This window comes from Belonocnema kinseyi, chromosome 8 (genome assembly GCF_010883055.1).
Source record: "Belonocnema kinseyi isolate 2016_QV_RU_SX_M_011 chromosome 8, B_treatae_v1, whole genome shotgun sequence".
Lineage (NCBI taxonomy): Eukaryota > Metazoa > Arthropoda > Insecta > Hymenoptera > Cynipidae > Belonocnema > Belonocnema kinseyi.
In genome coordinates this window covers 54,952,928-54,966,838 of record NC_046664.1, presented here as the reverse complement: position 1 = coordinate 54,966,838, position 13,911 = coordinate 54,952,928, and the positions used below count along the sequence as shown (strand labels likewise).

At 31.1% G+C, this 13,911-nt stretch overlaps 1 protein-coding gene across 2 annotated transcripts in view; it reads right to left on the bottom strand.

Annotated features, from left to right (window-relative positions):
• The window catches only part of LOC117177852 (dystonin), a 454,633-nt gene extending 448,830 nt beyond the window's left edge, over positions 1-5,803 (bottom strand). For both annotated transcript variants that reach the window (XM_033368865.1, XM_033368868.1), the window contains exon 1: positions 5,258-5,803. In XM_033368865.1, the coding sequence (XP_033224756.1) occupies positions 5,258-5,360 (103 nt within the window). In that variant the 5' untranslated portion in view covers positions 5,361-5,803. The remainder of the gene's footprint in view (positions 1-5,257) is intronic.
• Positions 5,804-13,911: the final 8,108 nt, after the last annotated feature.

Sequence of the window (13,911 nt, the reverse complement as noted above, 5' to 3'; positions counted from 1 at the left end):
TGTTTTAATGTTTCCTCTTCAGGGTGTTAAACTAATTGCTCTGAGTTCACGACGTGGACCATGTGATAATCTCTCAAATTTAAATAAAAACACAATTTTGTTAATTTAATCTTTGTGTGTAGAAAGTAAATTCCCTCACGTAGTTTGCATGCAGTTACCGTTTTATGCATTATTTGCCCACGAAGCACTACAATGGAAAAAAGGAACAATGAAATGACCGCTTCTGACGACCCTACAAAGTTTACATCTGATGGATCTGCAAGAGTAACAATTTATTTTCTTCTGTCCAGGCAAGCAATAACCGAACAAGTTTTGACCGAGATCAGGAACGACTCGATGGGAAATATGCCCCTTGGCTAACAATTTTCAAGACTTCAAGAACCTTCAGAGGCTTTTTTTCAGATAAACAAGTTATAGTAGACCCTAACTAGCACAGCTCTAGTAACAATCCTTGTCCCTATTGCATTTTACAATTTCTGTAGCATTTTTTGTATGAAGTTTAAGTCAAACTTCCGGGAAAAGAATTGGACACATTATACAATAACAACACCAAGAGAAACGCGAATGAGTAGAATTGTTAATAGATTTTCTTCACAAGAAAACAAAAGCTAATTACCCAATGACGATCTTTATTGTCTGCAAAAGAAAAGGGACATCTTCAATTTTCTCTTTTCTTTCAGAATGAAAAACATTATTTTTAAATAAGGAATATCTTTCGTTTCAAAAGTTCAAGCCTTATTTTGGCCTTCCTCAACATAAGTGATTCTTCAGACCGTTTTTCTTGGCACGAAACAACTACAAAGAGTCTAAACCTGAGCGGAATCGAAATTCTTGCATGTCATTGAATGGGTCTGCTTTTCTCACAAAAGGAAGAATATGCCTTACCTCCCGTGATCGACAGAAGAAGCCCTTACGATGTTCGCACACGAAAACAATATTCGAGGGAATAAATAAAAGCCTGTCCCAGGTCTAGACGAGTATAGATATAATAGGGGAAGAACCCTTCATTGACTGTAACTAGATGATAATATTAGGCACAAACACAAACGGAGATAGTGAAAATATAACGACTTTTTTTACAAGGTTTTAATTTGGCACGCACGTGTTTCAGGTAGATGATAGGTATAATCCAAGAAGCCATAAACGTTGGTGGTCAGTAAGAACGGAAGCTATTAGGTTATTTCGTCAGGTAGTTAATTCCCTAGGTGCCCTGCTATTGCCGAGACTTCCAAAAGAACACTACGCAACAATAGTCAGATTCTGTTTGTTCTCTCCGAGAAACTTTCAAACACCTTTTTTTTTCTTGTCAAAAAGTAAACTTCATTATTCAGACTTGAAACATTGAATAATGTAGAAGTTATTTGTAATTGGGTAGGTGAATCATGGCTTATTAAACAGAGTTAAGAAGTTTCATTAGGATTTTTGTTGTTTCATTTCCACAATTAACTTATTCCCTTTCATTTTGTTATCTCTTGTCTTAATTGCAAGACACATATCTTTCTGTCTGCATCACACTGCCATCGTTTATTTTTGTCTTGTGCTTCCTCCCTCAATTTCCAGAATACTTATTATGTTATATCAAATACATTTCTGATTTATTTCTAAAGTCTGCAATACCATTATTAAAATAGCATTATTCCTTGTCCTTTCCAGTTGTTTGATAATGTCTTTACTTGCTGATACATAATTTTCCTTTATTCCTTTACCATCCTAAATTACGTTTCGGATTTCATTTGTGTTTGATTTTATTTTTATTTTCGCAAACGCAGCATCCATCTTTTCATTCTCCATTTCATCGTCTACTTTTTAAAAATTTTATTTGGTATCATAGCATTTCCATTAACTTTCATGCATCTTATCTGAGCTTAATTTCTTAGCTTCCTGTACTCTGCATTTCCTTCTTCGTGCACTTGGCGTTTTAATATTTTCTTGTCTCGTCTGTCAATTTTTTAAATGTTTTAAATATTCATAATATGCATCAAGTTTTTTAAGAATATCATCTTAACATCTTTTTGTTACTGATGATGACATGTTCTGATTATTGACTTCCACGTGCAGGAGCATATTTTTCTTAAATAACACTTCATCAATTTTTTTATTTTAAAACTTAGTCAATGTTCGAGAAATTCTAGGTAGAGATTATCCTATTTTTTATTATCGAATGCCACCATATTTCAGTTTTCAACATGAAACTACAAAGACAATTTTTGTCTGAAAATGGATTGCTTGAAACAAGAAATTGGATGTAGTTGTCAATGATCTTAAGCAATAATTTGTGGTATATCAAAACTGACAAGAATAAAAAATATAACTATAATGTATGTACATATTTGTTGTATGTCTAATTTTAGACTATGATATCGCCTTAATTAGCTAATAACTCTAAAAAAATTTATGATGATACTCAGGTTTTAGACCACCATTATTATACCACTATTAACGAAGGTCTTCATTAGTCAATCCATCAAAAAAGTAATAATTACATATAAAATCTTGAAACGGTCTACCGCGCTTATGGTTTCCAAACTAGTCTTTATAATTGCTATACAATCTATATCAAAGTTTTATTATTTTTCTCAAAGGTAAAAACCTGTAGTTTTCATTTTTTACTTACGAACAATAAATTTTGAGCAGAAATAGTCAATTCGGAAGTTGTCTCACGAAACACAAATATTGCATGCCTTTTTAACACTTTTTGCCTAAAAGGTTTTGACATTTGTGTATGCTTAGAGCCCACCGTGTTAATGAATTTCTTGACCAATTTCCTAATTGGCCTAGCCTTGCAAGGTGAAAACTGAAAACAGATTCATCGTACATATACGATGTTTCTTCATCCATAATACAGTGTGAATGAATGAATGAAGTAAAGATTGAAAACAGATATCTTCGAATGAATAAGCTCTTGATTCAAATAGTAAACAAATCGTAAACATTCTCGTATTGAAAGTGGCTATCATGAAATAAGATTCATTATACACTTTTCAAAGAATTGATGACTACGAACTTTCATTGATGTTCTGAGTGTGTACCTGAAGTTCTAAACGTTCAAATGTACGAAATATTTTTTCCCCAATTTGATTTTATTTACAAAATTTTGTTCCAACTACGATTTAAAATAATAAATTATCAGTTTTTCGTAATCTTGTTTTTAAATATAAATTGATGGATAATTTAGCTCTGCTTTTAATTTATAAAGTTTAATCAGGGTGGCCGAAATACTCAATTTTCAAAATTCCCTGACTTTGCGCAGATTTTTCCCTTACCAACTTTTTATTTTCTCTGACCATTAATATTCAGACCTGCATTTTAACCTTGTTACAATTTGCGTGAAATCATTTATAAACGGAATTAAACAACACGATTTCAGGTATAAAGTTAAAAAATTTATAATTTATTAATTTATATCAAACAAAACAAAATTACGTGTCTGCCATAAGACCTGAAGTTCGAATACAAAAGGACGAATTTTCTATAAAAAAAAGATGACTTTTTAACAAACTAGTTTAACTTTCAGAAAATAATTAAAGTTTTAACAAACTATTTGAATTTTTAACCAAAATGTTCAAATTTCAAACTGAAAAGATGACTTTTCAATAAAAAAAATGAATTTTCAATCCAAAAGAACGAATAAAGCCAAAAAATATTCCTTTCCCACAAAATACTTGAGCTTTCAAGAAAATATATAAATTTTCAACAAGACAGTTACGAATTTTTCAAAGGACAATTGGAATTTTAACCCGAAAAGTTAAATTTTCAACAAAATAATTAATTTTTCAATCAAAGAGTTGGATTTTCAACCAAATAGTTAATATTTCAACCAGAGTTGAATTTTCAACAAAATAGTTCAATTTTAAACTAAGTAGTAAAATTTTCAACCTAGAAAGATGTAATAAAAAAAATTAAAGTTGTTATTTCCACGAAAAATGAAGGAACTTCTATCAAAGGAATTAATTTTAAATCCAAAAAGACAGATGTGCAACCAGGAACATTAATTTCAAAAAAAAAAGACGAATGTTCAACAAAAAACAATATTTTTCAAACCAAAACAATGAATTTTCTGTAAAACAGTTGAATTTTCAACCAAAAAATATGAATTTTCAACAACAAAAATGCTTTTTCAATCAATCAGTTGCATTTTTAACTACAGAAGAAATTTCAAGCAAGGGATATCAATTTTCTATCAAAATGGAAGAATTATCGACAAAAAATACCATTCTTCTATCAAAAGTGGAAAAGTTACATTTTCAGTTTAAAAAAATTAATTTTAAACTAACATAGAAAACAAATTTTCAATAATGTGTTTCAATTTTCATCGAAATAGGTAAACTTCCAAACAAAGAGATTTATTAAAAAAAAATTATTTGTTAGCAAAGTGGTTCAACCATAGACCAAGAATCTCAAGTAATTAGATAATAAAGATAAAATATAAAGAAAATTAAAGCGGCAATTTATAAATGTATGGTACTTTACCACAAAATACCGAAAATTTGGATGGAAAATAGATTTTGAAACAAAAGACGAATTTAAAAAAAACTTAAATTTTCAACCAAGTAAGACTTCAGATTAATTTTCAACACACAAATATGAATTTTTAACAGGAAGTTCAGTTTTTATCAAAATAGTTGAATTTTACCCCAAAAAGGAGAATTTTTAACAAAAAAGTCGAATTTTTCCCCAACCAATTTTTATATATTTTTAAATTTTTAACGTAGAATCTTTTACAAACGAAATAAAATAATTTCAAATAAAAATTACACATTAATTATTATCGACAGTTATTTAACCCTTAGCTGGCCTACTGGGGTCGTTGGTGCCAGGGCCTTTTTCAATTCGAATTATGAATTCAATTATGATAATTCAAATATGATTTTTTTAAACTTAGAAAATATTGATTTTTTGCAAACCACATAATGCATTCTATTGATGGTAGTTACTGATCGTCTGTAATTTTTTCCTACTAAAAAAGCAACGTTGTTTACTCAGAAACATTAATTAAGTGATTGGGGTCAAAAACGTCCCAGTGTGTCAGCTATGATTGTGGCCAGGCGTAGGTCAGCTAAGGGTTCTACGGCCATCATGTTATATCAGTCAGCTATAAATTTCGTACAAGCTTACAACTTTAATCTGATGGAAAAATCGAAATCACCCTTCAGCAAAAGAATCGCAACAGATAAGGGAATTTCGGGGCTTTCTTTCGCTACTTATCGCCGAATAAAAAACACAAAAATTCTGAAAAAAAAAAACAAAAAAAACTCACCGGCAATCCTCAGAACAGCCCTATCTGCAGGGTCCAGTTGCAGTATGCTGAGGGGTTTGTCCTTGGCCCACTCCTTGAGGCTGCCATCCAGCTCAAACTCCATAATCCTTCCTCCTTCCTCCTTCAGAGGATCCTCACATCAAATTCATCCTCATCCCTCATCTGAATCCCAACTCTACACATCTACCTGAGACACCATGTCAAACACTTTTTTATCCACCAAAAATCACTTTAAACTTGAATACTTGCAAACCTAAATCATAAACTCAACTCCAATCTTCTGTTTTCCACACCACTTTGAAAATGTTCACTTCCTGATATTGCGCGATCACTTGCCAAAGGGCTGTTCACACATTATTTCAAAGACCGGAAGTGAGCCGCGCCGTACTTCTATCTCTGTTCCTGTTTCGAGGAAAACATTTTATATTCATGCTTTTACGGGATCACAAAATTTGTATGACTTTTTTCGGTTTCTTTTGACGAGTCAAGCCGGCGACTTCGAGTCTTCATACTACCGACAACGCGATTTTACAAGACAACGTAGCACCGAAGAACGAAACGAACAGCCGACCCTTCTCTGTGCATTCGAAGACTCGCTGAATTTGTTATTGGATGAGAGCCGGGTTCGCGTTTCACTTGGTGGCCGTCAGCGGCGCTCAGGATGTGGGAGACTAACCCCGTGAACGCTGAAGTCCTGGGTGAGCCACAACTGCTGCAAGAGTACACACCAGACGGTTCTCGTCGATTCCGCCTAATGATTTCCTCAGACCCACCTGTCTTGCGAGGAAACAGACCAACTCATTTATGCGAGATCTTGTCACTGGCAGACGCTTTCCGGATGTCGCCAACACCTTCTGCAAGAATCATAGAAAGGGAATTGGGAATCAGCTGATAAGCGGAAGTATGACTGATAAGAATGATAAAAATAGCTTCGAGTTTGAAAGAACTGGTTATTTTGCTTTAGAAGTCTCTTGAAGTCCTGGCAAATATTAGAAGTAGAGTGTCATAAAGAATAATAGATTTAAATATTGTTGTTAGAACAGGGTGTCCGGCGATTCTTAAGAACGAAATTCAAGGTATTTTTCACGTTTCCTAGGTCAAGCAGTCAAGTTTTTGCCAGGACTTCTTTTTTACATCAAATAATGAGATAACCGTTTGTTATAAATATAAAAAATGAGCCATTTCATTTTTTATTGGCCAGAAATTTAAAAAAAGCATAACCATAAATAAACAAATTCTTAATTTCTTGTGAAAAAGAGTGAACCTTGAAATCTTTGTAAAATCTTCAAAATCTTTGAAATATTGGATAGATATATTTGTGAAAGCTTTCTTTAATCTTCGTTTGTGCAATCTTTTCTAATGGTTTGAAATCATTGATATTTGTTGAAATCTTCTTAAATTTATTGTAATCTCTCTAAATCTGAATTAGTGAAATTTCACTAATTGAATTAGCGAGAAGTAGGTCACTATGAATTTGTGAAAAACTACTAATTCAATTAGTGAAATTTAACTAAGAAAATAGTAGTTTTGAGAGGTAAAGTATCGACTATTAAATAGTGGAAAATCACTAATTAAGTAGTCAAAATCAATCATGACATCCTGATCCTCTTTTAGAGCTCTGGCTAACTCTTCCGCAGTTAGGCTGTCGTACTCCTAAAACTCATTGGACATTTCGGCGTGGATGACGCATATACCTTAAGGTAACCAATACCTAATAATAAATTCATTTAAAATTATCAATAACAATATACCACGACACTTAAAATTGTCATCCATATTTAAATACAATATTTGCTGGAGTCAACCAATAACCCCAACAGTAAACTATATTACAAGACAAGGTATAGAAGTAAACTATAATGTATATTTAAAAATTAAATTAATTTATGTTGATACTGTACTTACTAAAGAAAAATCTCAATTGAGCTTTCCATTTATTTCTATAGAAATGAATGAAAAGCTGAACTTTAGAGCCTCAAAACGAACACAGCGCTCATTTTCAGTAGCAAATATTTTCGTCTCGATATACATATCGCACATAATGAGGACACTATTCACTGGGCAACTACACGAAAGCATAATAAACTGAAAAATATTACTAACCTGTGTTTAAAATTTTTTTACGCTCGTAGAAAGAAAAATGATGCAAGCTGACAAATGTAAAACGATGAAAACAATGCAAACGAGACGTGAGCGCGGGTTGGCGCGAGTCCATCATTAGCAGTGATCACGGCTTCGATTTCGGCTTCACTAATTAAATAGTGAATCAAACCACTAAATAATAGTGAAATAAAATACACTAATTGGAAATAGTGAAATTATCACTATTTTTACAGTAGAAGACCACTAATTCCAGAGTGAAAAGCCAAAAAATCACTATTTCACCAGTGAATCATTCAATCACTAATTCAATTAGTGAAATTTTCACTATTTCAAATTTAGAGAGAATCTTTTAAAATGGTTTAACAGCTTTGAAAAAGTTGTGTAATCTTTCGTATTCGTTCAAAATCATTAAGACATTTTAAATCGTTTAAACCCTTTAAAAAACTTTGAAATCTGGTGTACAGCCCTTTTTAAAATCTTTGGAATTCTTGTACTCCTTTGTAATCTTTATTAATTTTCTATAAAATCTTTGAAATCTTTGTGAAATCTTTTGTATTCATTCGAAATTATTAAAATATTTTTAATCGGTGTAAAATCTTTTGAAATATTAATAATCTGGTTTACAATATTCTTTTTAAAATCTTTGTAAATATTCGAAATCTTTGTGAAATCTTTGAAATTTGCTAACACGCCTTTTTGAAATCTTTCAAATCCTTGCAATCTTTATGAAAAGTTCGAAATCTTCAAAAAATTGTGAAATCTTTGTCAGATACTTTGAGAGCTGCTAAAATGTTTAAAAAAATTTTTAAATCATTACACAAATGTTCGAAATGTTTTAAAGTCTTTGAAATCTAGTGTACTGTACCCTTTTTCAACTTTTTGAAATGCTTCAAATCTTTTAAAAGGTTTAAAAGCTTTGCGAAATTGTTGTGAAATATTTGAAATCTGGTGTAGACGATTTTTTAAAATCTTTCAAACTCGTTAAATCTTTGTAAAAAGTTCAAAATCCTTTTAAATATTTTTAAATCTTTTACACATTTTGAAATCTTGAGTAAGGTTTAGCAATCTGGTATCCACACAAAAACCTTATTCTTATTCTGTAACTGAATTAACATTCAAATTTGCAAATAATATTTTATAATTTATAAATTAATATCACCAAAAAAATGTATACCTTGATATTCTATATTAGCGGAGAAGAAATAAAAAATCTATAGAATTATTAACAATAAAAAAGTATGTTCATCGCAATCTATAAAATAATTGGAAAAAATCACAAAAATGTCTAGAAATCACTTGATTTATTATGTAATGAGTAAAAGATCAATTATATCTCGATCAATAAAATACTTCTCAGTAGCTAGATTTAGTGTAAACGAAATGTTTCTTTCATAATAGACTAAAACATTTAAATTACATTTCTATTTTCAATAGAATAACTGTTTCAAAAGTAAGAAAGAAATTTAATTCAGGGTTCTCGTGAAAATGTTTAAGGAGAATTCCAGGTTTTCAAGGTTTTCAAGGTCGCTGGACACTGTATAATAATTTTCCAAATGATGCTTCAAGTTTAACATGCTGGAAGTTAAAAACAGACTTTTTGAATCAGGGTGGACGTTTTGTTCGATAATAAAATTTCCGTTTCTTCCCCTGATTTCAGGGCTTGGATCGACTAGATGGCTTTTTAAAAAGTCGTATTAGTCAGTAGTCATATAAATTTAGAAAAAAAGACCAAAAAAAGTCGCATCAAATTGTTAAAAATAATGTAAAAAACAGTATCAGCTTATTTAGTTTTGAAATAATGTTTGCACAATCAAAATAAACTTTAAAGTCAAAACCTTTTTTTAAAGATAGTCAACCAGTTTGAAAAATCCCAAATCTGAGTATCAAATATTTCTTTCTGAACTTTTAAACTTGTTAACTTGGATTATTTTCAAATGAGAAAAGTTTACAATTGACATTTATGTTGCGCTATTCGAACTTGAAATTAATCAACAAATAAGGCTTAAAATTTGAGACTATATAGTTTAAATATGAATTTATTCATTTTTTAATAATTTACACTTCACAGACCAAAGTGCTCCATAAACAGTAACAGTAGGGGAATAAATTCTTTAAAAAAATTAATGTAGATTCAGTGTTGAACTCAATATGAAACGCTTTAAATTCATAAGGTTAGAAGTCTAAATATACTGACTTTTCAAGAAAATAATTGAATTTTCAACCAAAAAGACGAGTTTTCAACCCAAAGATGAATTTTTAAGAAAATAGTTCAATTTTCAAACTCAAAAGTCTAATAATGTAGAAAACAGTTGATTTTTAAGCCCGAAGATAAACTTTTAGTTAAATAGTTAAATTAAAGAAAAAAAATAGTTTTCAACCAGGCAGTTAAGAACTTTCAAGCAAGGAACAACTTATCTACAAAAAAGTTAAATTTTTACCATACAAAGTTGAATTTTCAACCTAACGGTCGAATTTCCAAATAAAAAAAGAATAAATTTCAACCAAATAGTTGAATTTTCACGTAAAAAGAGGAATTCTTTAAAAAGATGGTTGAAGTATTAATCTTAAAAATTGAATTTCCAAAAAAATATTTGAATAAAATAAAAATTAAGTTTTAACGATATAGTTACATTTGATACCAAACAGTTTAAGTTGCAATAAAAGGAGACGAAGCATCAACAAAATAGATGCATTTTTAACCAAGAAAGATGTATTTTCAATCCATAGACAAGTTTTCTATCAAAAAGGACAAATGTTCAACAAAACAGTTGAATTTTCGTTCGAAAAAGGTGACTTTTGAACAAACACTGAATTTTCAACCAAAGAATAACTCAAAGAAAAAACAGTTGCATTTTCAACCAAACAGTTGATTTGTTTAAACAAAGAGACGAAGTCTTTACAAGAAAGTTTAAATTTACAACAAAAAAGTTAGTTTTGAAAACAAAAAATATGACTTTCCTACAATAAAAGAGGAATTTTCAATTCAAAGATTGAATTTTCTACCCAAAAGGCGAATGTTTCACAAAACAGCTGACTTTTTGGACAAAAATATGACTTTTAAACAAAATATTTGAATTTTCAACAAAATTATTTTTCGACCAAATAGTTGAATTTTTATCCGAAAAGAAGGAACCTTCAACAAAGCATGGTTAGATTTTCTTATTGAGTTTTATTATTTCAAAAGGGGGGAAAAGAGTAATAGAGGAAAGGCTGACAAATGTCTAACTCTCTCTAGTCTTGAATTTTAGTTTTAAAATATTCATTGTGATTAAAATTGAAACTAATTCAAGTAACTTCTGAGAAAAATGAATAAAAGTTAAAGCTTATAAAAAAAGTTAAAGCTTATAAAAAAAGTTAAAGCTTATAAAGTCGCATTAAAAAAAAAGTCGAAAAAGGTTGAAAACCCGCTAATTTTGAACAATTGAAATATTTGCGAACGAAAAACCAGTTTTTCAATCACAAATACCTGATTTTTTGAAGATATATATTATAAATAAAGGAAAACAGATCATTTATAAGTGTCGTTAATATTTTATAATTAAATTCTGAATCGCAGTTTTGTAATTTGCGGATTATTTTTAAGTGTATGAAAAAGCTTTTTGAATTTTTTATATTCAAAGTTGAATATTGTCGATTGCTGGTCTATTATTGTTGGGAGAAATGAGAAAAAATATACCTCAGCCCGGATTTGAACCGGGAACGCCACAATACATGAGTGGAGCGTTAACCAAGTACGCCACTGACGCTGTCGTAGATCATTTCTTGAATTAGGATATAAATTAAAACCATGAAGTTATTTTGATAAAATACCATGATTTTTTTAATTTATATTCCGATGCAGCAATGAAAAAAAATGGTTTAGCTGAATTTCGTCTTCCAAGAAAATATGGCTGTGTCACCTCAATGTCTAGCTGTTTTAGATAAAATTGCACCATCTAGAAATTATTTATCTAGATTATTTCTAGAAGGAAAATTGAGCTAAAACAGCTAGAAAGGTAGTTGATACAAGTATATTTCCTTTAAAGCCGAAATCCAGCTAGACCCATTTTTTGTCAGCGAGGGAAAATTCTTCAAACCAAAGTATTCAGTCTCGGTGGCATAATTGGTTAACGCTCCTCTCATATATAGAGGCGTTCCCGGTTCAAATCCAGGCAGAGCTAAGTTTTTTCTCGTGTTTCCAAAAAATAATCGACCAGTAATCGATACTATTTCATATTTAACACCAAAAACTAATTAATTACCCTAATAAAAAAAACATCATCATGGTTTCAGTAGCTTATTTTTTCAAGAGTTGATTGTTAAAAGTCGTCCTCGGTCTTGTATGTTGTCTGATCGATGTTGTCACACGAACTGGTCACAATTATTGCAGGGATTAATTGCAGCGTGGGCCGAAGGTTCATGTGCGGCAGGAGCGCGCCCTGAAACAACCGTCAACGCTTCCGGGACAGAGTTGCCATGGGGTTTTTATGTCGCCCCATGTATTTTTTATGCCTTGTTTCTCGGCTAAGCCCTAATAAGAAGCAAAGGTAGAGGAAGAGTGAGTTCCTGCTCGGACCCAGCTCCGACAATGAATTAGAATTTAATTAACTCGCCGGCTTTTAAAGCTATAAAGGTTGGCAAATGTTATGCTCATCTCCTACCGTATTTAAATAATGTATCACCTACCATCGACGAGAAAAATCGAATCCTCTGACTTTCACGTTAAAAAAGTGGGTAAAGAAAAAATGTTAGCTCAATGAATAAATGATCATCTTAAAGGTTAAAGTATTGTACGTTAATGAGCTTGAAACCAATATGCCAGACATTTTTTTGTATGCATTTCAGAACTACAAATCTCATAAAAAGGAAGGAAAGTTCACAGATTTTAACGACAGTTAAATTGGGAGATTAGTTTTTCATTAAAAAAATAATCGAAAAAATCTTAACAAAAATCATAAAAGTACTTTCAACGTTGCCTAACCAATTGCTGTTGTAAATTTTTGAAAATATTAAAAATGTTTTTTTTTTTTTTTTAATAAATATACAAACATATTATCTTCAATTCGCATTAAGATAATTCGGTGACTTAAGTTTAAGGCAGTTATTTAGATGATCTTTTTTTGTTTTCCATTTCTTAAGTCTCTGACTTTTTTTTTCTTCGTGCAAATTATGATATTTTGAAGACAGTTTTTTGTGTTGGAAAACAGTGTAAGAAACCAGCAGGTTTCCTTTTTTTCTTGGTTCATTCTCGTCTTTTTTCAAAATATGAGAACGATTACAGCAATAAAATTGTTGTAAATAATTTAATAAGCCAGCGGTTTTTTGTCTTGGTTCGTTCTCGCTTTTTTTTAAAATATGCTTCCAAACCTTTTCTCTGAATTCATTCATATTTTGCCCAGTGCTATGGAAGCCGAGAATGACTACATCAAGAAAAAAGTGTTACAAAAATGTGTAACAAGCCTTCGGTATCTTTTTTCTTAGTTCTTTCTCGACTTTTCTCAAAATGTGCTTTGGAACCATTTCTCTCACCCTTGCTTGTACTTTTCCCATTGCCATGATGTACCTGAATTTCCGAACGTTCAAATGAATGAAATTTTTTACTGATAATTATGTAAACTATAAAAAGGGCTAAAATGTTTGTTCATTTATATTGGAATTCATTTATTATTGAAACAAAATTATAATGCATATTTTAAAATGCAGTTGGAGCAATATTGATGGATAAAATAAAAATGGGGAAAAATATTTCATTCATTTGAACGTTCGGAACTTCAGCTACATATTGCCATGGAAGGCGGGAACAATCACAGCAAAAAAAGTGTTGGAAAAATGTGTAAGAAGCCAGTGGGTTTTTTTACATGGTTCGTCCTCACCTTTGCTCAATATGAGCTTCCGAACATTTTCTCTGACCATTAATCATGATTTGGCAAGAGCCATGGAACGCGAGAATGATTACAGCAAAAAAATTGTCGGAAAAAAGTGTAAAAATTTTTTTCTTAGTTCGTTGTCGCCTTTTCTCAAAATGTTATTACGAAACTTTTACCTGACCTTTATTCATGTTTTGTCTAGTGCCATAAAAACAGGCAGCGATCACATAAAAAAAAGTGTTGGAAAAAAGTGTCAGAAGCCATCGCGTTTCTTTTCTTAGTTCGTTGTTCCCAGTGCCATGGAAGGCGGAAAAGATCACAGAAAAACAGTTTTGGAACAAAGTGTAAGAAACTAGCGGGTTTTCTTTTTTTTCTTGGTTCGTTCTCCCCTTTGATTGAAATGTGCTTGCGAACTTTTTCTCTTACCTTTATTCATTTTTTTCCCAGTGCCATGGAAGGCGAAATCGATCACAGCAAAAAAAGTACCCGGCTGGTTTCTTACATACGTTTTTCAATACAAAAAAACTGTACGCAAATATCGTGAATGTCATGATGAAAAAAACAAGTACATACTTTTTTAACATTGTAAATAATTTATTATATATATTTGAAATACGAGGGTGGATTGATAAGTTTCCGGCCTGACCAAGAGATGGCGCCACTAGGCCTACCTTGAGGTGGCGTTCTATAGTACCATCCTTAGAT